The sequence below is a fragment of the Pyxicephalus adspersus genome, chromosome 6 (genome assembly GCF_032062135.1).
Source record: "Pyxicephalus adspersus chromosome 6, UCB_Pads_2.0, whole genome shotgun sequence".
In the NCBI taxonomy this organism is placed as follows: domain Eukaryota; kingdom Metazoa; phylum Chordata; class Amphibia; order Anura; family Pyxicephalidae; genus Pyxicephalus; species Pyxicephalus adspersus.
The window spans coordinates 27,917,485-27,944,263 of NC_092863.1; the positions used below are offsets into that span (position 1 = coordinate 27,917,485).

At 37.6% G+C, this 26,779-nt stretch overlaps 1 protein-coding gene across 4 annotated transcripts in view; it reads left to right on the forward strand.

The window, feature by feature from the left end:
• LRRC2 (leucine rich repeat containing 2) overlaps positions 1–26,779 on the forward strand; it is a 165,527-nt gene that overhangs the window by 56,331 nt on the left and 82,417 nt on the right. For 2 of the 4 annotated variants that reach the window (XM_072415013.1, XM_072415014.1), the window contains exon 3: positions 14,019–14,226. In XM_072415013.1, coding sequence (XP_072271114.1) covers positions 14,019–14,226 — 208 coding nt within the window. Of the gene's footprint in view, positions 1–7,597; positions 11,531–11,829; positions 12,232–14,018; positions 14,227–26,779 lie in introns of those variants that run through there. The other 2 variants (XM_072415015.1, XM_072415016.1) reach the window with 2 other exon arrangements.

Below are 26,779 nucleotides of genomic sequence, written 5' to 3' on the forward strand. Positions count from 1 at the left end.
TATTTCTTGGGCCATTTTTTAAATATTTTGGCTTCATATAGAAGTGTGGGTTTACATGTGTTTGGGTGTGTTTTTTTTGCTGTTAGTTTTTTATTATTTTTTTTTCAGGTAAATTTAGTGGTGTCTGTGTGGTTTCTATATTTTAATCTTACCTTTTTGAAAAGGTAGTTATCTTGAATGAAGTATTCATCATTTTTTAGTTTTCCCCTTTACAATCTCCCAGAATCTTTAACCTTGGGTGATCCAACAGGCCTACAAATTTAACAAGTAAATTGTCATTGTTTTTAAGCATTTCCTTTCTATGAATTGTTAAAAGACCAAAAACAGCATATTTGTCTTATAAAAAATTAGGTGCTTGATGCGCATTGTTGTGCGCCAATGTAAACTTGCTATGTGCGCTTGAACTGTGTTCCCCAGCAGTTCAAAAATGCCTGCCACTTTTGCAGAGAAGGTGCATCATCATTAGTGTTGATATTCGAATTCGGGTTGTCCCTATATTCGACCCGAAAATGGCGAATTTGGGTAGACCCGACCCGAGAAACACGGGATTCGACAGCAAAAATTCGGAAGGAAAAAAAAAAAGTTTTTTTTTTCTTAAATTATTTATTTTGCATGTGTTTTTTATTTTAAACTTGTTCTTTTTTATTTTTTAGAGGTTATCCGACAATGACATTATGAATCATAATGTCATTGTGGGATTCCTGGACCGTGGGAACTCTGCGGTCACAGCTAATTGAAAGCAGGTGCCTTCAATTAGCTGTAACCGCAGGCAATACGAGGGCAATAGAGGTTGAATGGAGATACTATCTCCATTCATACCTCTACTGCTCTGTGATTGGCTGAGAAATAGGAAACCCTGATGACCTAGGAAACCCTGATGACAGCTCAAGCACCTCCCTTTTCCTCAGCCAATCAGGGAGCAGAGCAATCAGCAGAACTTTACTATGCTGACAGCTCTGCTCCCTTGATCGCTCCTACGCTGTCAGCATAGTAAAGCTCCGCTGATTGCTCTGCTCCCTGAGGAAAGGGAAAGCCTGATGACAGCAAAGGCATCATCAGGATTTCCCTTTCCTCAGCAACTCAGGGAGCAGAGCAATCAGCGGAGCTTTACTATGCTGACAGCTCTGCTCCACTGATCGCTCCTACGCTGTCAGCATAGTAAAGCTCCGCTGATTGCTCTGCTCCCTGAGGAAAGGGAAAGCCTGATGACAGCAAAGGCATCATCAGGATTTCCCTTTCCTCAGCAACTCAGGGAGCAGAGCAATCAGCGGAGCTTTACTATGCTGACAGCTCTGCTCCACTGATCGTGGAGCGATCAAGGGAGCAGAGCTGTCAGCATAGTAAAGTTCTGCTGATTGCTCTGCTCCCTGATTGGCTATGGAAAGGAAATCCTGATGATGCTTGAGTTGTCATCAGGATTTCCTATTTTTCAGCCAATCCCAGAGCACTAGGGATGAATGGGCACAAGTCTCCCCATTCATTTCTAGTGCTGAATGGCTGAGAAATATAAAACCTCAGCCAGAGCACTAGGGGTGAATGGAGAGGCTTGTCCTCATTTAACCCCCAGTGCCCTGTAATCCCTCACTGTCAGCAGGATTTCCAGGTTCATTGCAACCCTGGAAATCATCCTGTCATTGGGATAACCTGTAAAAAAAAAAAAAACCGCCACGGTGGATCTGATTGGCTGACGATCTTTCACTATCTATCGTGTGTACGGTCGTTCAGTGATTGTGCATGTGTCTGCGGTACACTTTCTCCTTTACATGTCCCTCCCTGCGTCGTTCAAACGATTGTATCTAGGGTGTGGACACTGTTGGTGGATTATATATGAACGATCATATTGTTACAGCATGTACAGAATTGTGCACAATATGATTGTTCAAGTATAATCGTGCATAATCGTTATGATTACTACTGATCGGTAGTAATCGTTCGTTTTCTAACAATAATTATTGGAAGTGTGTACCTAGCTTTAGCCTAATATTGATGTGAGAGGTGCTCTTTATTCTTCATGTGAAGTACAGGGGTATGTAATAGTGTTATGTATCCTTTTATAATGTATCTTTTTACACCTGTTTGGAGGCTGTAGAAGCTCTAAACAGTGCTGAAAAAAACCCGAATTTTCCTCCCATTGACATTAATGGTGTTCGATTTTGAAATTCGACCACCCAAATAATTTTGCTACATTAGAGCAAATAGCTGCCGAATCGAATAGTGGGCTATTCGACCAACACTAATCATCATTCGAGTTTTTTTTTTTTTTTTTTGTGTGTATATTGTTTTTTTTATGCTTCCTGTGTACATACATGCATAAATGTATGTATACATGTAAATGTGTGTATATATACATAAAAAAGAGAAGTTATAGGAAGAAATAGGCAGAGTTTTTCTTGGCATATTGCTTAAAATGTATATACTTCAGATTGAAAAGATTTCCTATTTCTTCCTATGATTTCTGATGTCATTGACTTGGCTCAAAGCTGGATTAAGACTTTATAGGAAAACGTGCAGCCTTCTTTTCCTCTTGTTGTTTTCACTGTGCATACATGCACATATTTAGATTTGGCCAAGCATTGCTTATGCAGCCTGAAAACCATGAAAAATACAATACAGCGCCATCTAGTTGCCAACAAAACATGATTTAACATGCTGCGTAACACATCCTAATACCACAGGCTAACAAAAAAATAGTTTTGATATTCAGAAACACAGCAGCAACCTTTTCTAAATCAATTTTTCGAGTAGATTTCAGATCTGTTTTTCCCTAACACGTTCAGTTCCTGAGTTATGAGTACATATATATTTAACATTGTACGTGCATGTATTTTGTACTAAAACATTAGCACCATTGAAGTGAATGTTAATACATCTTCAGTGTGAAGGAAGGCACACTGTGTTATAGGTCAACTGAACAGTGTCAGTCAGGTATCATTGTTTCTTCCGAAATGCTTAGAGTATGATTTTCTTGTGTACTCTGTGACTGGATTGTCACGGTACAGCATCCAGCAGCAGTCAGCCATCATATTTTCATTCCAGAAACCTTGGTAGTGGTGCTCTATTAACTGAATGTCCTGATAAAAACAATCTCGTTTGTCACTAACCATACCAAGATATTCTGGAAAAAATTCTAGATTTGAGTGCAGGAAATGTATTTTTAATGACATTCAACAACCCAGTTTCTGGTATGAACCAAGCAGATTCTGAACTCCTTCCTTGTATGCAGGAGATTTTTGGTTGCCCAGGAAATTTTCACACAGCCACTTGAATGCATCCCAAGCTTCTAGCTAAGCTGCTGAAAGAGATTGTTTTAAAATATCCTGCAAAACAGACTTGATCTGTTGCCCTATAAATATCCTTTCCTTCATTTACAGTGCTTACGTTTGGAAACTTCTCAACAAGGTACTGAAAACCCATGGATCTTAATTTACCCATGGCCTTTACAAGGCCATGGGTAGATCGACTGTCCCACAGGCATAGGAAACAGCAATATTTTGTGAATCCTCCCTGCATTCCAATCAGCAAGCCAATGACATTTAGATCCCCACAGAAATTCCACTGGTGTGTTTTATACTGGATTGCTTCAAGTAGTAACTTCATGTTGTCATAGGACTCCTTTAGGTTAACGGAATGGGCAATCGGTAAACTTGGTTTGAAATTACCATTATGCAGTAAGCCTGCTTTCAAGCTTCTTTTAGAGGAATCAATGAAGATACGCCATTCAGATGGAACATGCTCTTGTGACATACTGTTAAAGAGTGCATTTATATCATGACAGTAGCACAGTGAGCCATCACTAGTGATGAACGTTTTCAAGTTATGATTTCGTTTTCTGTAGTGAGTTACAGTTACATCCTTTGCAAGAAAATGCTTCTGTTTAAGAATTGAAGCAAGAAGTTCTGTTTTGTCTTTGGAGAGATTTAGATCACGAACCAGATCATTTAGCTCTGCTTGTGTAAAGGTCTCTGGTTCTGAATTGTCATTGGCTAGGTAGTCAGGATCAGATGATTCGGGGTTGTAACTGGCTGCAACTCTAGCGCATTCCTCATCACCTTCTACAGAAGCAAGTCCATCATGTGGCGGTAACGAAACTGGCAATGAATGGGGAACAGGCCTAATTGCTGAATGGAGGGTGGGATATACAATTTTGTGCTTAGTTTTACCTGAGAATCAACTTTTGTTGAAGCAGCAAAAATAGCAGTCGATTAGATGGTCTTACGGTTCACTTCACACCATCGGGATTGCTGCTTTATGCCTATTTAGACAATCACGCAGTCTGTTGGAACAATTAGTACAATTAGTACAATAAGTTCTGTGGTAATTTGGCGACGTTGTGCTTTCATCATGAAAGAACCACACACGTAACAGAAACTGTCTAGATCATTAAGGAAATTTCTAGGCATGATAACAAATAAAATTAATCACAGTAAGTGCGGTCTCTAACCTTAAAAAAGAAAACTGTCGTTAAATGTTGTAATATGTTAGGGCTATAACAAATTTCACACAATATATATTTAGCTGCATCACAAAAACTAGACGTGCTCGAAAATAAACTGAAGACAGATTTGAAATTCCCTATCCAAAATACAAAGTACCCAGATAAAATTATATCTGATGAAAATGGCAAGTTGACCTGTGTAACTGAATATACTCTGTAACTGGATGATAACATCCCTTTGCTGGGAACCTCTGGCGAGCCTCTGGAATGTCACATCACAGACTACAGTACATTCGTAGATGATATTGCTTCTGGTTAACCTCCTGGGCAGTTAATTCCTGTCTGGAATTATGTCTAAAAATGGTACATTTTCTTTCATGAAAATTTATAATTTTGTAATTATGTAATTCTTGAGCATAGTTCACCAAAATATGTCCAAAGAAAGGTCTAGTAAACTTCCTAAGTATAATTAAGTTTGAAACACAAAATTATGTAAAAATATTAAACTAAATTTAATAATAAACTTTATTTAAAAAGCACAAAAATCTGTTAAAACAAGGGTGTATAAATAAATCCAAAATACTATATGAAATGATTACTTATTAGATATAATAATTACTTTGTATTGGATTCAATACAGTTATTTTGTATTGAATCTAATACAAAATGATTTGAAAATCCTGCTACGCCCCATCCCGACGGCTGCAAACACTGACATCTTCGGGAACTGCTGGGGAATGCCAGCACAATCACCAGGGGAACGATCAGAGGGAGAGAACGTGGCCAGAGAATGGGATCGGACAGGCAGGACACAGGAGGACGCCGGCGGGACCAGGTAAGGCTTTATTCAATATTTTTTTTAGCTACCCCGAGTGTGGCACAGGGTTACCGCTATCAGCTGTTTTTTTTTACCCCTAGCCACAGTCGGGGTTACCGCTCAGAAGGTTAAAGGATGAAGCCAACTTTATCTGCTTTCACTACCAAGCTGATGTGATGAAATGAATATAGAGTGAGCCAAGGTCTAAAATGGCATTCAACCTGCATAAATACCCTGAAAAAGCAATAAAATATGTTTTGCACAAAGTAAATTTGTCCCTGGAAGTTTTATATACTAATACTATTTGAATCATGTACACACCTAAATAATGCATACTATTCAGCTTTACCCTGCTTTTGAACTTATCAATAAATGTGGTTTGATGTTGTGCTTGGCAATCTGGACCACTTTCCATCACTATCAGGTGTGTTAGAATGAGTATGCAACTGAGCTTACAGCCTATTGACAACCTGTTTGGACAGCAAGTGGAAATGTGTTTGTATACTGTATACAATAGCGCTAGGATCAGGCAGCACAATGAGAACAAACCTATAACAAAACTACAAATGAACAGAAGAGTTCTGTAGAACAGTGGCAACAAATCAGCCCAAATGAATTATGTTAAAGGAAAACCACAGCTTATTCATCAAATGTCAGACTATAAAAAAAAATACAATAAATAAAAACCATGACATCTTATTCATAAAAGGAATACTTACATAATACATTCAAATACCAATATGTGACAATATGACTTTGAGAATGGGAAAAGGGCAACGAGGGGAATCAAGTACCAGTTTGGAGTGGAAACCATGCATATATTTGTATATTTGTAATAACTATTCATGGATAAAATGAAAAAACCTTTAATACCAATGATTACATATACATTGTAAGAAAACATGTTGAAAAATGCTAACCAATAGAGACCATCATTTTTAAAACAGGTACAAAAAAATTGCAGCAACAGATGAAACAATAATGAAGCTTACAAAAAGTAACATCAATGCATACCATACAAACAAACCTAATTGATTAACCCCCCCCCCCCCCCCCCCATTCTATCCAACACACACACACAGTTAAAATAGTAAAAATGAAAATGCATATGTATTTACACACATTTAAATCTATTTTTTCATACACACACAAGTGAAATCACTAAATGTACCTTGATACATGTATTATAACATTCATCAACAATCTTGATCTAAAATGGTTTTTTAACAATCATACTATTGTGTGATGAGATGACAGAGAGCTAATTGGTATATATACAGCTTGATATGAATTAGTTTGCAGTGTTGCAACCAGTCCAAAAAAAAGTATTAAAACAACAACTGCAGACAATCTATAACTATAAATGAACCAATTTTCTGAATTAGTATAATGTAACATAAAACTTTAGCACTTACAAAAAAAAAGATCAAGCACTAAAGAATCAAATTGACCTGTAATGGACTATAGGTGCACACAGAACATGGACCAGGAGTGCCCTAATTGATCGCAATGACATCACCATTGACAGAGCTTAACAGACCCACCTCAATCAAGCAGCTGAAAATGATTCACCTTAATTGGCAAATTCTCGCCCCTACTGCTCATTTATCAATTCTGTAATCCGGCAGGCGAGAGCACCAGCACTCGCCGTCGGATCTCAGTATTACGCTGTGCCCCGTGGATCATATATGCGCCTGGCGAGCTTCCGCGCATTTGCTTGATAAATCAACCTTAATAACTGTGACTGCTGCATGCCAGTAAAGGCAGATCTTTGGTTTCATGAATTCTTTGATTTAGGGTTTTCAGCTGAGCATGCAAATAGATAAAAGTTTTTTTTTCATTTAGCATAAAAATAACTACATGGCAACAATAGAACACAGAGTCTATACAGAGTCATAGAAAAAATACATAGTATATCATTACGGTACAAATGAGTCTTAGTGTAGGAAAAAGGTAGCATGGGTATCAAAAATTTGCAACATAAACCTAAGCAACTTTCATATTGGGCCATAACTGACAGAACAATAGGCCAGAAATAAACATCAAGTTGGAGACTTGATAAACAATAGCGCTCTAATTCTCTCCGTATTTCTATGCAAAAAGCTTTTTTTGCATGGAAATTTATTTTACATTGTAGGCTATAATTCTTGGGCATAATTCACCGAAATATGTCTAAAATTTAATAAACTTTAAATAAAAAAACACAAAAATCTGGTAAAAAAATAGTGAAACATGTAATATAACTACAGTAGCATGTAGAATATATATATAATATAATTATATATTATATAAAGATTTCTTTGTATTAGACTCAATACAGCTAATTTCTATTGAATCTAATACAGAATTATTTGAATTTGCCGCCACTCCTCCTGCCCGCACCAACGTCACTGGGAAACTCCGGCTGAAGATCAAAGAGGAAGGACGTGTCCCCAAGACCTGTGGGGACCAGCAGGACGACAGGGGACACCAACCGAGCAAGATAAGTGTTTTTTTTAAAGTTTAAAGTGACCCCGACTTTTTGCTCGGTAAATCCACTCAGAGTCACAATCCGGAATACCGCTGGGGGGGGGGTTAATAATGTGTGTTCATCTGAGCCTCACTGTGAAACTTTTGGTGTATTAGTTACTCAGGCTGCTAATATTATGTTTACTGGGTTTGAAGCCAACTACGTAGCACCTATGCAATATGTTTTTGAATGTTTTGAAGGTTCTGAATTTTTCACTGGATACGTTTACATTGATAATTGAAAGTTTCCTAATATATATGTTTTGCCCTCTGACCAAGATACAAAGGCAGAGGACATTTATTGACAAGTTTAAAATAAGGGAAGACACAAAATGTTTGTTATTGTTTATTTTGATCTGTTCAGCGGCCTGGTTGTATAAATATAGGATCTTTTCTTTTTTTTGGAAATTTTTTGATGGTGGAATTTTGTTGCAATTGGTGGATCCCAAATGGTTGCTTGCTAGGTTTTGATTCAGCGGGGTTCTGGTTTGATTTGGAAAAATTGGGATCATGAATATGCTATTGTTTTAGGACTATGGCTGTAAATGCTTCAGAATTAAACACATCCCAACCTATGTGCACTCTGCACTCCAAACTAAATTTAGTATCCTGTAATGTGGCAGGACCTAATAGTCCACAAAAGCAGAGGAAAGTGCTAATACACCTGAAGCATAAATCTCCCGATGTTGTTTTCCTCCAGGAAATGCACTGGAAATCAGGTGACACAGCCACTCTGCGTGACACCTGGATTGGAGGGGTAATTGCTACTACTTAAAAATCCAAGAAAAGAGGGGTGGCAATTATTTTACGGAAAAATTTACCATACAAAACGCTTTCCGTAGAACTGGATGTGGAAAGTCGATATGTCTTGGTAAAATTAGATTTGATGGGAACAATTTATTCACTATGTTCCATATATGCACCTCGTGGTAACTTCTCAAAAGTTTACGCCAGTGTACTTAAAAAAAATTTCGGAGGGAAATTACCCTAACCTTAATATGGCAGGAGATTTTAATGCCACACCAGATCCTAATATGGATAGATCTACCGCTGCTAACACTGTTCTTGCCCCATGGGAATTTCATAATTAAATGGCACAAACTTCTCTGGTGGACCCCTAAAGACTTCTCAATCCCACTGAAAGGAGGTATACATGCTACTCCAAGGCACATGTATCCTATTCCAGAATAGATTTTGTAATGGTGTCCCTTTTTTCTCGGTTAACCCACGCCTCAATTGCAGAATTCACCCTATCGGACCATGCCCCTGTTTGACTGATCCTTGCACTTCCAGGACCTTTCCAAACTACTAGGTCTTGGAGATTCCCAAATTATTTGGCCAGATCACCTGATTTTATTAATATGGTCAAATGTCAATGAGCAAACAGTTTAGATGACAATTTGGAAAACTGGGATACTCCTGTCCTGCTATGATGTACTATAAAAGTGATAGTCAGGGGGAGTATTAAAGAATTCACAACTTGTAAGCGTAAAGAAATCCAGGCCCAATAAACTAAGTTACAGAATAAAGTAATTAAAGCCTGCAAGCAATACCTGTCCCAGAGAACAGAACCACTGAAGCAGGCCTGGCAAAGCACAACTAAATGTTTTAATGTGCATGTAGCTGCTAAAGTAGAGACCCCATCTAATTTTTTGAAACACAAAGTTCTTTAGATGGGCTAACAAAGTGGGTTTTTTATTGGCAAAACTCACGAAACCGCCACAATCGAAAAGATTTATTCTGCAAGTTAAAGACCCCCAAACATCAGTCATACAGTCTGCTCTAGGTAAAATCTGCCAAATATTCAAAAAATTTTACAAACAGGTCTACACAGCACAACCTCCATGCCCTAATCCTTTGAATGAACTTCTACAGAAAGCAATGTTACCTAAACTATCCTTTGATCGAAAAGACAGCAATTAAATAGCCCTATAGCTGCTGAGGAAATTCAAAAACCTATTAAATTAATGGCAAATCACAAAACTCCTAGCCCTGACGGCTACACTGCAGAATTTTATAAATTGATCAATATGGAAATTACCCCTCTTCTCACGCAAGTGTATAACTCTATTTTAACACAAAACACACCGTTCCCTGTTTTTACTGAGGCCCATACTATTTTGATCCCTAAGGAGAGTAGGGACCCGCTATTGGTTTCATCTTACAGACCAATCTCCCTACTCAACTGTGATTATAGGATACTAGCCAAAATAATGGCTAATGGATTGCAATGTTTCTTAACATTGCTACTTACTCCACACCAATTGTGCTTTGTAAAAGGCAAACATTCCTTGCTGGGTGTGTGTTCTGCAATAGCAGCAATGATAGCAGCAGCGAAGCCAAATGCCCCCAAATCTGTGGTATTAGGATTAGATGCTGAGAAGACTTTCATTGAGTGGAATGGCCTTTACTGTATGCAATTTTGGCACAGTGTGCATTTGGTCAAGTTTTTACTTCAAACATACAATATATTTATAATTCCCCGGTCACAAAACTTTTTATAAATGGTAACTTATCGGCCCCGGTGTCTTTGGTCAGAGGGATAAGCCAGGGATGCCCATTAACCTCCATTTTGTTCAATTTTGCACAGAACCCCTTACTGCCCCTTCTAGAATCTTCAAAGTGTTTTGAAGGAATTCAGATTGGAAAAAAAGTGGTTAAAGCCTTTACTGATGACCTGCTTCTGTATATTAGCAAACCGAAAAAGACTTTGCCGGCGGTCACTGATCTGTTACAACAGGATGGAACCATATCGGGCTATGCAATAAACTTCAATAAATCAAAGGCACTGTATCTAAATATACTAGGTCCAACTGGAGCCACCAATACACATTTGTTTGGTGCAAGCACAAACTGAAATATTTGGGTGTTATGATACCTAAATATCTTTCTACATTTTACCATTCCAATATCCCCCTCCTTTGGAGATCTGTTAAAGAGCAATTACAAAAATGGGACAAACTGCACCTTTTCATATGTAGGACGTATAAACCTAATTAAAATGCTCATATTCCCGAGAATTCTTTTATATACTGCAAATGTTACCTTTCAGATCAGGTCACTGACTTGGCCAATTAAAAATATTCCACCTGTTTGCTTTATTAAACTCCTGGGTTGCTTTGGCTGTATGTTTTGGCTCATTGTCTATCTGTATTATGAAATGCCTCCCAATCAATTTGACTGCATTTAGCTGCATTTGAGCAGACTTTATGTCTCTGAACACCTCAGAATTAATTTGGCTGCTTCTGTCCTGTGTAACATCATCAATAAACACTAGTGTCCAGTGCCACTGGCAGCCATGCATGCCCAAGCCATAACACTGCGTCCGCCATGTTTTACAGATGATGTGGTATGCTTCGGATCATGAGCTGTTCCACGTCTTCTACATACTTTTTTCTTGCCAATATTCTGGTAAAGGTTGATCTTGGTTAAGTTAAATCCGCAGGTAATATTCTGACTCGTAAGGTCATCTCGCAATCGGCTATAACTATGTTGTTTCCCTCTCTAGGCCTACAGACCTTTGCATATTTACAACTACATTCCTATGTTAAATCAGTGAGTAAAACTTTATTACCCACAGATTGGTCTAATCCACTGGACAAGCTATGGACAACACTTATTCCGGCTACAAAACCATAACTGAAATTTATAATATCCATAGAACAGTTTTAGACTACGAAAATAGAAATACTGGGTTGTGGCAATGGTCCAAACATTTCCCGGATGTTACCCCGAACAATGTAATAACATAATTTGATAGAGCTTGGAAGGTACTATCTTCATCAATGTATAAGGAAATGACCTTGAAAATCTATCACTATGCATATATTTCACCTATACGTTCATATCAGATGGGGCTCAGCAAAGATATTGGGCCTGATTTAATAAAGCTCCCCCAGGCTGGGGAGGATACACTTTAATCAGTGAAGCTGGGTGATCCAGCAAACCTGGAATAGGTTTCTTCAAAGTCATTTCCTATTTGCTAGCAAATGTTTTTAATCCTGGAGCAGATCCATTCCAGCTGGATCACCCAGCTTCACTGATGAAAGTGTATCCTCTTCAGCCTTGGAGAGCTTTAATAAATCAGGCCCACTGAAAGAACTTGCAGAGCTCCAGCTGAGCAGTAAAAATAAATCTTTGCTTTGTGTATTTAGGTTAAAAAAATTCTTTATTTGTCTTAGATCACCTCCTGCTTGGTCTACCAACAGTGATAATATTATTAACAGTGATAATATGGCATGTGTTTCTTGTGATTCATCAACTGTATGTGATTTAATCAAGGAACCTGAAATAGGAGCTCTCAAATTATGAGATGAGACCTGCTGTAGTATCTAAGCACAGTAGCCTGAAAAGCATCACTGTATTTTGTCTGCTGTATGTTGATTTTTTTTACTTTTTATTATTTTGGTTTTATTAAACAAAGTTTTCCTGTCTTTTTTTTCTGATGTTATGAACTCCAGTCACTTTCCAGGTATGCTTCAGTTAGCAATACTGTGAAGTAACTACGCATCTGTGTGCCCAGTTCCCCAAGATTATCTAATGTACATGCACATAATGATAAGGGGCAGATCTTTCTCAGACAACACTACACAAGCACGAGAATCTACATGATAGTAGTACCTTGTAGTACCTGACAGATACAATGCAGAAAAGAGGTTCTGACCTTGGAAAGTTCCTAGATAAAAATTGTTCTATCTTCCTAGAAGAAAAGCAGAATAGCATGAATGTATTGTCAGGGGAAAAATTTTGATCTCTAAAAGGTAGGATTTGAAGCGAGGCTAGGCGGGTGTACTTAAAAAATAGTGGACAGACAGGTAACTATTTTTTTTATTTTGTCTGCAAATTTTTATTTTTTAAGTTTATTTATGCTTTTATTAATAAAATCAGCATTTTCTTAACAAAATCAATCAACAAAGATCCTGGATTTGATTCAGTGGGCCGGATTTATAAAAGCTCCCCATGACTGGAGAAGATAGACTAGTGTTTTTCAACCTTTTAAACATGGAGGAACCAATTGAAATAACTTTTAGGTCCTCGTGGAACCTTTGCTATAATTATTATATTTACAGCTAACAGTACATCAGTGTGATGGTGAGTGGGAAGAATGCCTCCTACTTTGCTGGCCAGTGGGAAGGCTGTCACCCTTTTAGTCAAAAAGATCATTAGTGTCACTTGAACAAACCTGAGAGAAACACATTTCTTATGGAACCCCTACCAACCTCTGTTGAGAAATACTGAGATAGAGTATCATAGGTGAACCAGGATGATCCAGCTAATCTGAAACATTTTTTTTTTTAAATTTCCTATTAGTTGGCAAATATTTTTAATTCTAAACCAGATCTTTTATAGATTAAACCATTAAAGTCAAGTGGGGAAATTTTTTTTCGAGACTGTGTAGAACTGCAAGTGCAATCAGGGGAGCAGAGCTGACAGCTCCGCTCCCCTGATTGCTCTTGCAGCCCTTTACTAGTTGTATGTGTTCTGTAGGAGTCCTGTGTTCCTGGATAGAGAGACTCTTTCCAGGAATAAGGATCGAGGAAATTATAACAGAAGGATTCAAAGGGGATTCACAGGATTCCCTGGGAATCCTCCTGTTTGCGATTTCCGGGGCACTAGTGGTTAATTAACCTCTAGTGCCGGGGGTTGCACACTGTTCTTAATGAATGCAGCCACGGCCGCATTCATTGAGAAGATTCCTAGCACTAGAGACTAATTAACTGCTGTTGGATATGTCCTGTCAGTGTGAGATCCCCAGGCACTACAGGCTAAATGGGGACAATTCTCCCCATTTATTCACCTCTAGTGCTCTATGATTGGCTGGGGAAAGGAAAATCCTGATGACCCTTGAGCTGTCATCAGGGTTTACCTTTCCTCACCCAATCACAGATCACTAGAGGTGATGAGGGGAGACTTGTCCTCACTTACATGGATAACCTGTAAAAAAAATTAAAGTTAGTTACACAAATCACACACATTCAATAAATTACTTTAACATTAAAGCCCTTTTTTTTTTTACACACAAATTTGCGAATCCCGTTTTTTTTGCGGGTCGGGTCTATCCAAATTCGAACAGCCATATTCAGGTCGAATATAAGAACAACACAAATTCGAACACCAACATTAGTATTGAATACCACTGTAACAGAAAATGTTTCACATAGACTAAAAAAAGTATTTTTCATGTAATATTTTGATGTATAGCATGTAGGCAGAAGAAAAGGCTAAATGTGTTGTACAGTAAATCTTCTGTCTTTGCAGGATAAAACAGGAATGGAACTTTATTCTGGAATGCAGGAGCAATGGAATCCCTCAGTCCCTGTACTTAAAGAATGGGTTTGTAGACCCTGAGCTTAAAGACATGGATATACATGAAATACATTCTTCTATTGCAAAGAAAAAAATTCATGTTAAAGAGGAACCTGATAAAAATAAATATATTTTCAATCTTTGTGGAGAAAGATGGGAGGTAAGCTACCCTGAAGGGAATACATAACAGTTCTTTTAGGACCATAAGCCACACATTGACAGATATAGATAGTGATATTAATATTTACACTGTTTCACTGTGTGATTTGTTATATGTGTTATGCATCAAGATTTTCTACAAACTTGCTTTCATTTGCTTTATAGCCTTTTTATTAAGAATGCTGTATTTCTGCTTAGTCAGCATATTCCTAACGGAGTACATTTAGAATTAAACTGGTAGCAAAGTCAGAAAACTGCATGCATTTTTTTCAGTTTGGGGCATACTGATAGAAAATACGTTGAAAAGCTTTTTCAGTTTTCCTTTTCTCAAGCTTGGACTGCATTGTACGGTTAAAATTACACATGAGGTTTGGGTTTGCTATTATCAGGAGTTTGTGCAGATACAAAAAATTCAAAAAAGGTGTGAGCTGCAGGGTTTTGGCAGAAATTGCAGTTTCCCCAATGGAAAAATGAAAGAAATCTACAATGCAGTGTATTGCCCCAGTCAGTAGAGGCAAAAATTTGAAAGATTAGAGAACCTAGTCTTCTTTCTTTACTAGGTTGGGCTCAGAGCAGCCATACTATCAGTGTGTGTTGAACTTTTAGGGAAAGGTAACAATTCTGTAAAGGGGGAGATTTTATTTTTATCTTCCTTTTTGTAATTGGTTTTGATACATGCCCACACTGGCATGTTGGTCCCAAGTGTCCCATTCCCATGATTGACTATTAGCCCTAGCTGTTTTTAATCCTATTAGTCTAATCCTATTAGTGTGTTTCCAAGGCCAGCCAAATTAAAAGGGGAAGAAAAGAAAAGAAAGTTTACCTTGGAAAGTAGTATTGGCAAATATTATTCTAGACCTACCTATAATGTGTATGAAAATGTAATTTGTATGAAACAACCAGTTTATATATTGAAAGTGAACTAAATGCACTTGATCAGAAACATGCTTCCTATACTTTTAAATAAATCACATACTTATAAAATGTAGAGAATTCTTGTGCTGACCTACTGGTAAAAATGCTAGCTATCTGCCTGTCTCTGGTTTTAGTTCTGATTCTAGACAATCATACAGAAAGTTTTACTGAATTCAAAAGTTCTGATACATATGTGAGTTTCCTGTGCTCAGTCATATTATTTCAATGTCAAGAAAAGCATTGCTGACCTGCACTCTGGTTTCATAAAACAAACTCATTTTGAACATTCCCAACAGCTGAAGGCTCTATTGTATTGCTAGATATGCATTTTATTCAAATCCCTTAGATTAGATGTTGGTTTAAATATCCACATTTACATTCAGACTTAAAGTTTGTGTCCATACTTGGAAAAAGTCTGGTGGGTACTGATTGCATTGGAATGTTTTTGCTGGTTTTATCATAGTTTGAAAAATATTCTGGAATCTCAGACAAACATATTTGTACAGCCAAAGCTTCCGAAAGTTACAAATATTACATAATAAATGACCAATGGATCAGAATGTTTGGGATTTCCCATTAGTTTGGTAATCAGACATGCAGAAGGGAACATTCACCAACATAACAGACACAATACACAATATTTACACAACACAAATACTAACCTAATATTCTGTTAGAATCCACAAATGATCAAATTGTTCACAAAACTGAAGTAATAATATAGTAAAAAACTAATATATAGAACAGTCAAATGAGGCACTTACAGCACTTGTCACTTTGATTTACATTTATTTTTAAGACCTTTTTTTCTTAGTGTACTTCCTGCTCCCCCATGTCAATGCTCAGATAATGACCTCTCACCAAAAATGTCCTTACCCTTTGAGGTCTATTTATAAAGCAGTGAATATGGCAATCACTAAAGCATTTCCTGGTAGAGAATCAATTACTGCCACTGAAACACATGGACCTGGAAAATTCCCACCAGGGAATGTTTAGGTAAATATCAAATTTACTGCCTTATAAAAAACCCATTTGAGTGCTTGTAGTGCTGAGTAAAAGATATAGGCAGTACTAGACAGCCTGGGAAAACCCTTGGGTCTTCTGGACTACCCAGTGATATTAAAATGCTATAACAGACAAGGGGATGTGAGACTGAGAAAATGGAAGTTGTTAGTATAATGTCTCTTTGAATAAATATCTATTTTTGTGACTTCAATTATGCCGTGAACTAACAAAAAGAAATAGGACTTAATAGTGTTCTTTAAATGAAAGCGCTTGTTCCCAAGTGATGGTTGTAATATTACTACACTCGCTGTGCTTTTAGACCTGGGCTTACAGAAATCCAATGTATGACTTTATTGAGAAGTTTAAAAAGTGCATTATGTTTTGGATTGTTTTCATATTGCTCTAACACTGGCAGAATGTGCACATCACTTCAAAGTCCTCTGTGAGGACTCTAAAGAAAGGTTTTTAGCTGCTGTGGGATTCATTTTATACAACTCGCTCCCAGACACATGACTCGAAGCTCAGAGACCCTGAAAGCAGGGATGCCACATCTACCAGCTAACTCCAGGTCAAGAGTGTCAAAGTGATCAAGGAGAATTTTTCTTCAGATCTGCCTTAATTAGTCATTTGGTGTAACAGGATAGCAACTGGGAACAGAATGCAGACTGCATCATTATCACACTACTGAGTTTGCTAGTAGGCAAATAGTTCAGTATGTTTTATGATACATGGCGATACAAAGTCATGCAGAATACAGAATTAAGAAACTAAAGTAAGGGAAAAGGGAAACATTGTTGTTTTTTTTTAACAAATGTGTTTTTATTGAAGATTGTATTTTATAAAACAGAGACATAGTAGGGATAACCATTCAACATTGCATAAACGCATTTTTAATTTCAAGTGTAGCATGACTTTCAACAAAAAAAAAAAAAGACGTTTGGTTCCAACAAACAAAAAGTCATCATTTGGCGTGTTATCAGTCAGCTATCAATAGTAGGCACCTTTCTTTGTAAGGTTTTGTTTACAGTCTGCCTTATTCAAACCATAACAGGTAAGAGAGAAGATGGTTCACTAAATAGTTTTCCCAGGGGCCCAAATCTGGGTAAATTTGTCGAGCCTATCGTGCAACCTTGCTGTCAGTTGCTTCAAAAGGTGTACATCTTTGATACAGATGATCAAGGCAGACAGGGTGGGAAGGGAAGATTTCCAGTGGCTAGCTATTAAACATCTGGCAGAAGTAAGAATGTTGGTCATTAGGCATTTACTAAATTTAGAGAGTTCAAGGATGGACAACTTAGGTATCCCCTCAAGGATATTGTTAGCCATATGCCAATAAGGGACTATGCGAGGACATGTCCAAAAGATATGATACATAGTACCCACTCTCGTGGAACATTGCCAGCAATAGTTGCTTATCATAGGGACCATCTTATGGAGCACCTGTGGGATAAGTTACCAATGCATGAGGATCTTATAGGTGTTTTCTTTATATACCGTGAATAGTGAACTTTTCTGAGCTTGTTGCCAGATGATCTTCCATAAGTCCTATGAAAGCTCTTACCAGGACTCTTTCCTATTTTTTCACATATTCATGCTTAATGCTAGGAGTAAGCAGCTCTAGCTGTAATATCTGATAAATACCTGTGATCAGATCCCTCTGTGCTGGTCCACCTACATAAACTACATAAGGCGTGAGCTGTAGTTGTATTTAGAGAAGTCTGGGACCCCCAAACCCCCCTACTATGCAAAGCACACAGCACGCTCTTGGGGAATTTATGATTTTTAAAATCCAAAACCGCTGCCTGCAGCCCCTTTCGGTAGGATGGACATCAGGGTTATGCCCCGGTAAAAAGATATTGGGAGGGATTTCCATTTTCTAGAAAGTCCTGTGGTTTACCATAGTAAATTTTCATGGAAATAGCTGTCTAGTGTATTTTGGATAACCAGCCTAGTGGAAGTGTGCTTCAGTAAAAATTTGGCGCCAGTGGCATTTCTTGCTAAAGGTGGCTTCACAGTCCACCATTAATGAGATGGGGGCATGATCAGACCAACTAATCGGACCTATATCTGTATTGGAAGTACCTGTCAACATCGGGGTGTTTACACAGAAATAATCAATTCTGGTATGTGTTCTGTTTTTTTCTGGGGAAAAAAGGTGTACTGTCTATCTGTGGGATGAGTGGTACGCCATGCATCAAGTAAACCATATTTATGCATTACCTTGCGGAACCCTGCAGACGTACTTGAGGTAGGTGGCAGGCTATATGTGGGTTCTACAGAAAACCTGTCTAGGGCTGGGATGTGGATGAGAATAAAATTACCCAGCATTATTGTTTTTTAGCACACATACTAAGGTATTTTATTTGTTCCAAGGTTTCATTTAAAGAGATAACATCATTAAACAAAATCCCTGTGTAAAAAGGCTCTCGAGTAATAGCTATTGCCCTAAATCAGGTGTCATATACTAGTCAATGGTAGTGATTAAAAAATAAAGGTATAAATGTATTGCCCCAGAATATTCATGTAGCAATACATTGTTTTTTTTAAATAAATGTGCTTCCACTGTCTTCAGCAATCTGTAGTTAAAGGCAAAACCCAAAAAAAGGTTGAATATTAAAATATATTTTTTTACAGAAAAAACATTTCAGAAAGATGCTATAGTTGGATATCAGCCTTACAGATCCATGAATGATGTTGGGTGACCACCGTACACATGTCAGATTCTCACCTTAGACGAACACAGTTGTTTGCCTGGGGAGATAATCATCTGACATGTGAACATACCCTTAAACTTTATGTTTAATGACATATTGTAATATTAACCACAACACAGAATGGCCACTAGGGATGAGCAAGAATGCCTCTCGCAAAAATTTCATCGAACTTCCGATGGGTCCGCAAAATTTTTTGGCGAACTGATTTCTCTAAACCATCGGAAGATTGAGGAAATCATTACAGGAGGATTCTCAGGGCTGAATTCATTCATGCAGCCCTGGGAATCCTCCTGTTTGGGATCCCCAGCACTGGAGGTTAAGTAACCTCTAGTGCCCAGGGATCGCAGTGGAACTGCAGATGAACTCTCAATGGAGTTTCTGCATTGAGAGTTCATCTGCAGTTCAGTTCCCATGGTCACCGGGCTAAAAAGTATAGTCCGGTGACCGTAGGAACTAAAACTGCAGATGAACTCCCAATGGGGAAACTCCATTGAGAGTTTGCCTGCAGTCACAGCTGATTGGAGGCACTCGCATGCCTCCAATCAGCTGTGACCGCAAAGTTCCCACGCTCACCAGGCTGTACTTATCAGCCTGGTGACAGTAGGAACTGAACTGCAGATCAACTCTCAATTGAGAAACTCCATTGAGAGTTCATCTGCAGTTCCACTGCGATCCCCGGTAAATTTGTTTGACAAATTCTGTCTTTCTTGAAGCCATGCTGACTATCACTTGTAATATTATTTTCTAGCAGAAACTCCTCTATGTGGTTTTTTATCAAACTCTCTAGGAGCTTTCCAACTATGGATGTTAAACTAACGGGTCTGTAGTTACCTGGTAATGACTTTGCTCCCTTTTTGAAGATAAAGAACTACATTGGCCTTAGGCAAATCCATCAGTACCTTGCCAGTGACAAAAGAGTCTCTAAAAATTTGAAATAAATGGTTTGAAATAACCTCTTTGAGGACACGTGGATGTAATCCATCAGGTTCTGGTGCTTTGTCAACCTAAAATTTTCCCAACTGTTTCTCAATCATATCAATTCATTGTGACTCATTTAAGACAGTGATATTGCCATTATGAATTTGGACTTGAGCTCTGCCATTTCCCTTTGTGTACAGAGAGCTAAAAAAGTGTTTAGTAAATCTGCCTTGTCTTTATCATCCTTTAAGGGGCCTACATGTTTAGATCTGATCTTTTTGGTAATAATATATTTGAAACATTTTGGGGGGTTTGCCCTACTTTGCAATCTGTCTTTCATTTTGAAGTTTTGCACATTTTATCTCCTTTTTATATATTTTGTTATCTTCTTTATAGGTTTCAAATGATGAAGGTGATCCTTCATTTTTATATTTTTTGAATGACCTTTTCTTGTTCCTTATGGCTATATATGTTAACATCAGCTGTGAGCCACATAGGTTTTAATTTTAGCCTCTTAAACGTATTACCCACTGGAATATATTTTTCAGTTTTCTTTTGTAGAACAGACTTGAAACATTCTCCTTTCTGTTCTGTGTTCTTTGAGGACAATATTGTCTCCCAGTCCAAGTCACAGACAGTCCCCCTTAATAATGGAAAATTTGCTCTCTTAAAATTAAATGTTTTTATCTTTCCTGTTTTTGCTTCCTGTTTACAGCTTACATTAAATTAAATCATATTATGGTCCCTGCTACCAAGATTCTCTTTTATTTGCACATTTGTTATAAGCTCTGCATTGTTAGAAAGTCCAGCAGAGTATCATTTCTAGTTGGGTCTTCTATAAACTGTACCATAAAATAATCTTGTATTACATTCACAAATTTCCGCCCTTTTGCTATAGTACCATTTCTCCAGTCAATGTCAGGGTAGTTGAAATGTCCCAAGATTAAAACAACTCCACTTTTTGCTGCTTTTTCTATCTGTGCTAGTAGTTGGGTTATTATTTCTTCCTTAGCACTGGGGGGCCTATAGCAGACTCCAATAATTAATTGTGTGTTATTCAACCCCACATTCAACTCCACCCATAACGCCTCAACCTCATCGCTTGTTCCATCCGCAATTTCTTCTTTTACATTCACTTTCAGATCACTTCTCACATAAAGACAGACACCACCACCCTTTCGTTTGACTCTGTCTTTACGAAAGAGAGTATACCCGGGAATATTGACAGGCCAGTTATGCGAAGAACAAAGCCAGGATTCAGCAATAAAAACTAAGTCAAAAACCTCCTCACTCAATAATGCTTCCAACTCCTCTATCTTGTTTGGAAGATACACTGTTACAAAGCATACTGACTGTAAAAGAATTAGTCATTTTGTAAAGCAGATCTTGTGATTTACACTGCCAGGCAGATGTTCCTGTTTAGGCCATTTGTCTTCCTGGAGTTGAGCTCCGTACAATGGATCAGCTCTACCAAGTAAGATGCAAGCTAAACTAGAAAGAGACAGCAAAGTGTCCGGGCTAGAATAGGTGTGTTTATTACCAGAATGTCTGGCTGTGTATTACCAAAATCCAAATCCTTTGGCAGATAAAACTGTAAACATTTGTGGATATTAAGTCTAAGATCACCTAATATTACACAGTATATATATAGCACAATCATATTACACAGCACTGTACAAAGTCCATAGTCATGACACTGTCCCTCAAAGGGGCTCCCAATCTAATGTCCCTAACATAGTCATATGTCATTAATGTAGTCTAAGGTCAATTTTTGGGGGAAGCCAATAATTTAACTGCATGTTTTTGAGAGGAAACCCACACAAACACGGGGAAATAGTGCCCTGGCCAGGATACGAACCTGGAACTCAGCTCTGCAAAGGCAAGAGTGCTAACCTCTGAGCCACCGCTGCCCACCTTAACCAAAAGACTGATAATTTTACTCTGAATGAAGGGTGTTAAAGGGCTTCAACCTGAGCAGGCGTTCCTAAAAACAGGAAAATTTCAATTCGTGCTAATTTTTTTAAGAACGGTTGAGAATTTAGATTTTTACCTATTAATAAGTAAAAATGCTTTTTTGGGGCTAAAAATCATTAGTTTTAGTAATATTGGATAGCATGGAGCCATTTTTGATCTATTTTTTTCTGTTTACCTCCTATTATTCTGAATGTCGCAATGGAAAAAAATCCCTGGTATAACTGTAAATAATTGCTGTGGTTGTACTTGCTTAACAGTCAAAATAGTGAACTTTATTAGCAACGATCTGAAAACAATTGCCTGTGTATAGCTTAAAATTATTTCACTTTTTGTTTTTTTAAGTTCTTGAAAATTGCACATTGGCAAGTATTGTCTGCCCTTTATTATTTTTTCCTTAACTCTTTGTCCCTGACTAGTATTAGTATAAAATGGCTCCTTGGCAAGTACTGTCTGCCCCATTTTTTTTCTCTCTCTATCCCCTATCAGTAGTACAAGAAAATGAATCCTGGCAAGCACTGTGTATAAAGTAGCAAAACCAATAAAAAAATATTAAAACAATGCTGGGGGCCTTCAGGAAAAAAGAGGGACAGTCTCTGTAATATGTAATTTTCATTAATATTATTATATAAACACTTTATATTCTCAAAAGAGAAAGTATTGCAATGGTTTTTTTTACTTATCCATTGACAGTCAACTATCAATTATATACAGCGAATACATTTGCAGTACTCTGTTGCTGTCTCAGGGTCTAAGTAGAAATGGATGGAGTTGTCATTCTCCTTATTTTACTGTTGTATTGAATGCCCAGACAATATTAGGATTTCTGGAGTATGAAATGAGCAGGTACCTTAGTCAGTCAATATGATAATGAAGATGGAACCTTGGGATCCAGAATATTAAAGCTCTTCAAGCACTTTAAATCAAGTTACAATGTTCCCCTAATAAAGAAATGAATAGAAAATCTGGAAAAGGAAATGAAATTAAAACAAGGAAAACCTGGGTACTTTTTATTTGCTGCAGAATAATATGTAGGAAATAAAAAAAGAAAGTTAGGAGAGACTCTCATTAAAACTGGCCCTCGGGCACTTCATACTTTTATATTTTTAAAGCTGCCATCAACTGCCAAATATAGAAGATGGATTGTAACATAGCATGTACAGTGCGGGAAATGAAGCAAACATGAAATGATCCATATCAGAAAAGAAGGGAGAAAAATGAAGCTTAATGTCCACGGATTTAAAGAAACAATAGAATATGGAGCCATCAATAAATTGCCTCCTATCAAATTCCGTCATTCAGTTCCTGAAAAATATCATTTTCCTTTCCGTAACTATAGCAATCAGAAAGAAAATTAATAGAAGCTTTTTGATGATGAGCCTCGATTGGGCATCTATACTACCTAAAAGATCGCGAAGACTAAAAAGTGAGGTATTTCAAGGTGAATGAAGTGATAATCAAATCCACCTTGGAGATGAAAGGAATGTAAATGAGACTTCAAAGAAAACCTTTAGAAGGAAAGCCTGTAAAATTGTATTTGCTTGGAATATGCTAGTATTACTAGCGGATACAGGGGGAATGTGTAGTTTTTTGGAAACCTAGGATTTTCTATTGAACCACATTAGGCTATTTATGGATTCCAAGCGGGAGTCCTGAACACCAGGCAGATCAATATTAAGGCAAGAAACAAACTCATGCATTAATACATCTCAGGTAAGTCAGAAAAGTTTACAGTACAAATAACACTTTGATCCCTTAACAATGATTTGAATAAAATTAATTAAATGGCATGCGGTGTGCTTTGGAAACAAACTACAGTTTGTGGGATGATATAAATATGTAACCATTAGTGCAAGAACAGCACACTATCAATAGATGTGATTTTTCAATAGATTTTAAAACATAACAATACAAAACCAAATTCTATCTTATTGCTCTTTTTTTTATAAATGTATTTTATAAGAATAAATAAATCAGCAAGCTTGATTGTGCATGTGGATTTAAACACACCAACAGCATTTAGATAATAAAAAATCCTTTAATTTGAAAAAGTAAGCAAAGAAAAAAAAAAGTAAAGAATAAAGGAATCTTTTTGCATATGAAGATAGTTGCATTTGTAATTTATGCAGTTAGTTAGTAATAACTTTGCTAAAAGAACATACATTCCCTGCATACTGCTACAGGTTTTATACAACATACTGTATTTCATGGGAATATTTACAATTGCTGAAGTAAAGATATCTTATCTGCTAGAGATTTTTTCATACATAGTTTATTGGCAGTATTATACCAATATGTTTAACAAAATGCACTTGGGCAATGAGCTCTGCGAACTTTGCAGTCTATTAAATATGAAGGCATTCTAAAAACATTTGGGCAAAGAGGCCTGGTAACTCTGCAATTCATAAAATATGAAGGAATTTTATGTTCCTGTACCACATTGAAGATGAAGTTTAAGCTGCTAATATTTGATTCCCTGGTTTCTCAACCACCCCCACCCCCTATCAACAAAGATATGATATGATATAAAGATAGGTGGCTCAGGGGTTAGCACTCTGGCCTTTGCAGCGCTAGGTCCTAGGTTCTAATCCCAGGACACTATCTGCATTGAGTTTGCAGGTTCTCCCCCTGTCTGGGTGGGTTTCCTCCCAAAAACATGCAGTTAGGGTAATTGGATTCCCCTGAATTGATCTTAGACTACATTAATGACATATGACTATAGTAGGGACATTAGATTGTGAGCTCCTTTGAGGGACAGTTAGTGACATGACTTTGTACAGTGCTGCGTAATATGATGGTGCTATATAAATACTGTGTAATAATAAAAATATTTTTAAATAAAACTTTTAGATTTAGATCCAGTTACCTTATCATTCTATTTTTGTACTTCTCTGTGCAATGCAGGCAAATTATGGCTGGTGAGAGGGGCTGGAAAAGTGCCCTACATAATTATTTAAAAACATTGCTGGGGACGATAGGATTGGCTAATGCTGTTTGTAGTGAGATTAGAGTAATGTTTTTCAATAAAAAAAGAGCTGGTACATCTGTGAAAGTTAATGCTGGAATTCAGCTTTGGTACTGACAAACACACAAATTGTTCTGCGGGATCTGTAAAGGTGTGTGTGTGTGTGGGGGGGGGGGGGGGGGGGGGGGGGGCTACCTACTTACCTACCCACTTACCCTGGGGAAAAAGAACAGGGTAATCAGTGGTCCTGCCCATGCCCAGAGACTTACAATTGGCCTAGACATAAAGACACCAAACCTTAAAAAGAAGACTTTATCATTATTTATCAGTTTAATATTATCGTTCAATTATCAAGAAAGAAGTCCTATGGCACTTTATCCAGGGCTGAGGCATCCTAGGTTATCTAGGCAATAGTTCCCTGTCACACAATAAAAGAAGATTGGTTTTATATATAATGCAGGAAGCCTGTTTGTTAACTTTGTAACTACGATATGTAATAAAATGTGTCAATGAGTCATTGCCAAAATTCCTGAAGGGGATCCTAGCCCAAGTATGGTCCAGGTATATTTCTTTAAAATTATAAAGACAGAGACTCAACAACTTTTACCTCAGGTACTGTGGTTGGCCCTGCTCTTAGCACAGATTACATAGTTACATAGTTACATAGTAGGTTAGGTTGAAAAAAAAGACATAAATCCATCAAGTTCAACCACTAGGGAAATAAACATATCCCAGATATAAAACCCTATAAGACATAGTTGGTCCTGAGGAAGGCAAAAAACTCCTGGTAAAATTGGCTTCAACAGGGGAAAAAAAGTCCTTTCTGATTCCATGAGGCAATCGGATGTTCCCTGGATCAACAGTCACTGTTATCTTTACTTTAAAGCCTTAATACCCAGTTAAATTCTGTGCTTCTAGAAAAACATCCAGCTTTTTCTCAAAGCAATCTATAGTAGTTGCTGAAACTACTTCCTGGGGGAGCTGATTCCACATTTTCACAGACCTTACAGTGAAGAATCCCTTCCTTATCCGGAGCTTAAACTTCTTTTCCTCCAGATGCAAAGAGTGCCCTCTTGTTCTTTGTAATGATCTCAAATTGAATAATTGGGGAAGGGAGTTCTCTAAATGGACCGTTTATATATTTATACAGGGTGATCTTATCCCCCTTTAAACGTCTCTTGATAAATGAGGAGTGAATGATGGCGTCTTAACAATAAAGGACTCTGTCTTTCTATGGCATGATCAAATTTTTTATGATAGTAAAGTTAGGTCTTTCTTTTACCCAACTGGTGTTCCCAATAGTTGACTTTTAAAGAACCCTTAACATTTGGCCAAAAAAGGTGTTCTATCTCAGTATTAGGATAAGCACTTTATCCTGTTTCTGAATAAAACTTCTATCCCTCTTCCCTCCTACATATACAGCTACATCTAGAACAATATGCTTCTTACATCTCTCTTTATTCTCATTTGCAACCCCCCTGCACTCATACATGGATAACCCCTAACTTACACAATTGCAGCTGATAGCGGCACTAACATTCTTTTAGAATCATCTTTAACGCTTTGTCAAACAAAGAAATACAATTGCACAGTGAATCTTGCGTACATATTACCACAACACTGCACCCCAACTACACTTTTACCATTCAAGGAGATATTAATACCAAAGCAATTAATAGCATTCAGTGCACCTGTCACAATATGTCGTATAACTGTCAAGTGCTAAACTCCGAGGTTAACGCCTAGCATTCAGCATTTGCAATACTCCAGTGTGGCAGTTTGCTGGTAGGGTTACACTTATGTAGTGAAGTAAAACGACAGAAACAATAGATCACATGCCACAATTCTCCCTATCCTAAAGAAACCCTCACTGGACCCCTCCTTACCCTCCAACTACCGTTCTATCTCCCTTCTCCCATATATCTCCAAACTCCTTGAACCCCTTGTCTACAAAAGACTCACCCATTACCTGAGCACCAACTCTCTCCCTGACCCCCTCCAGTCTGGTTTTAGAGCTGCCCACTCCACTGAAACAGCCCTTACTAAAGTGGCCAATGACCTCATCA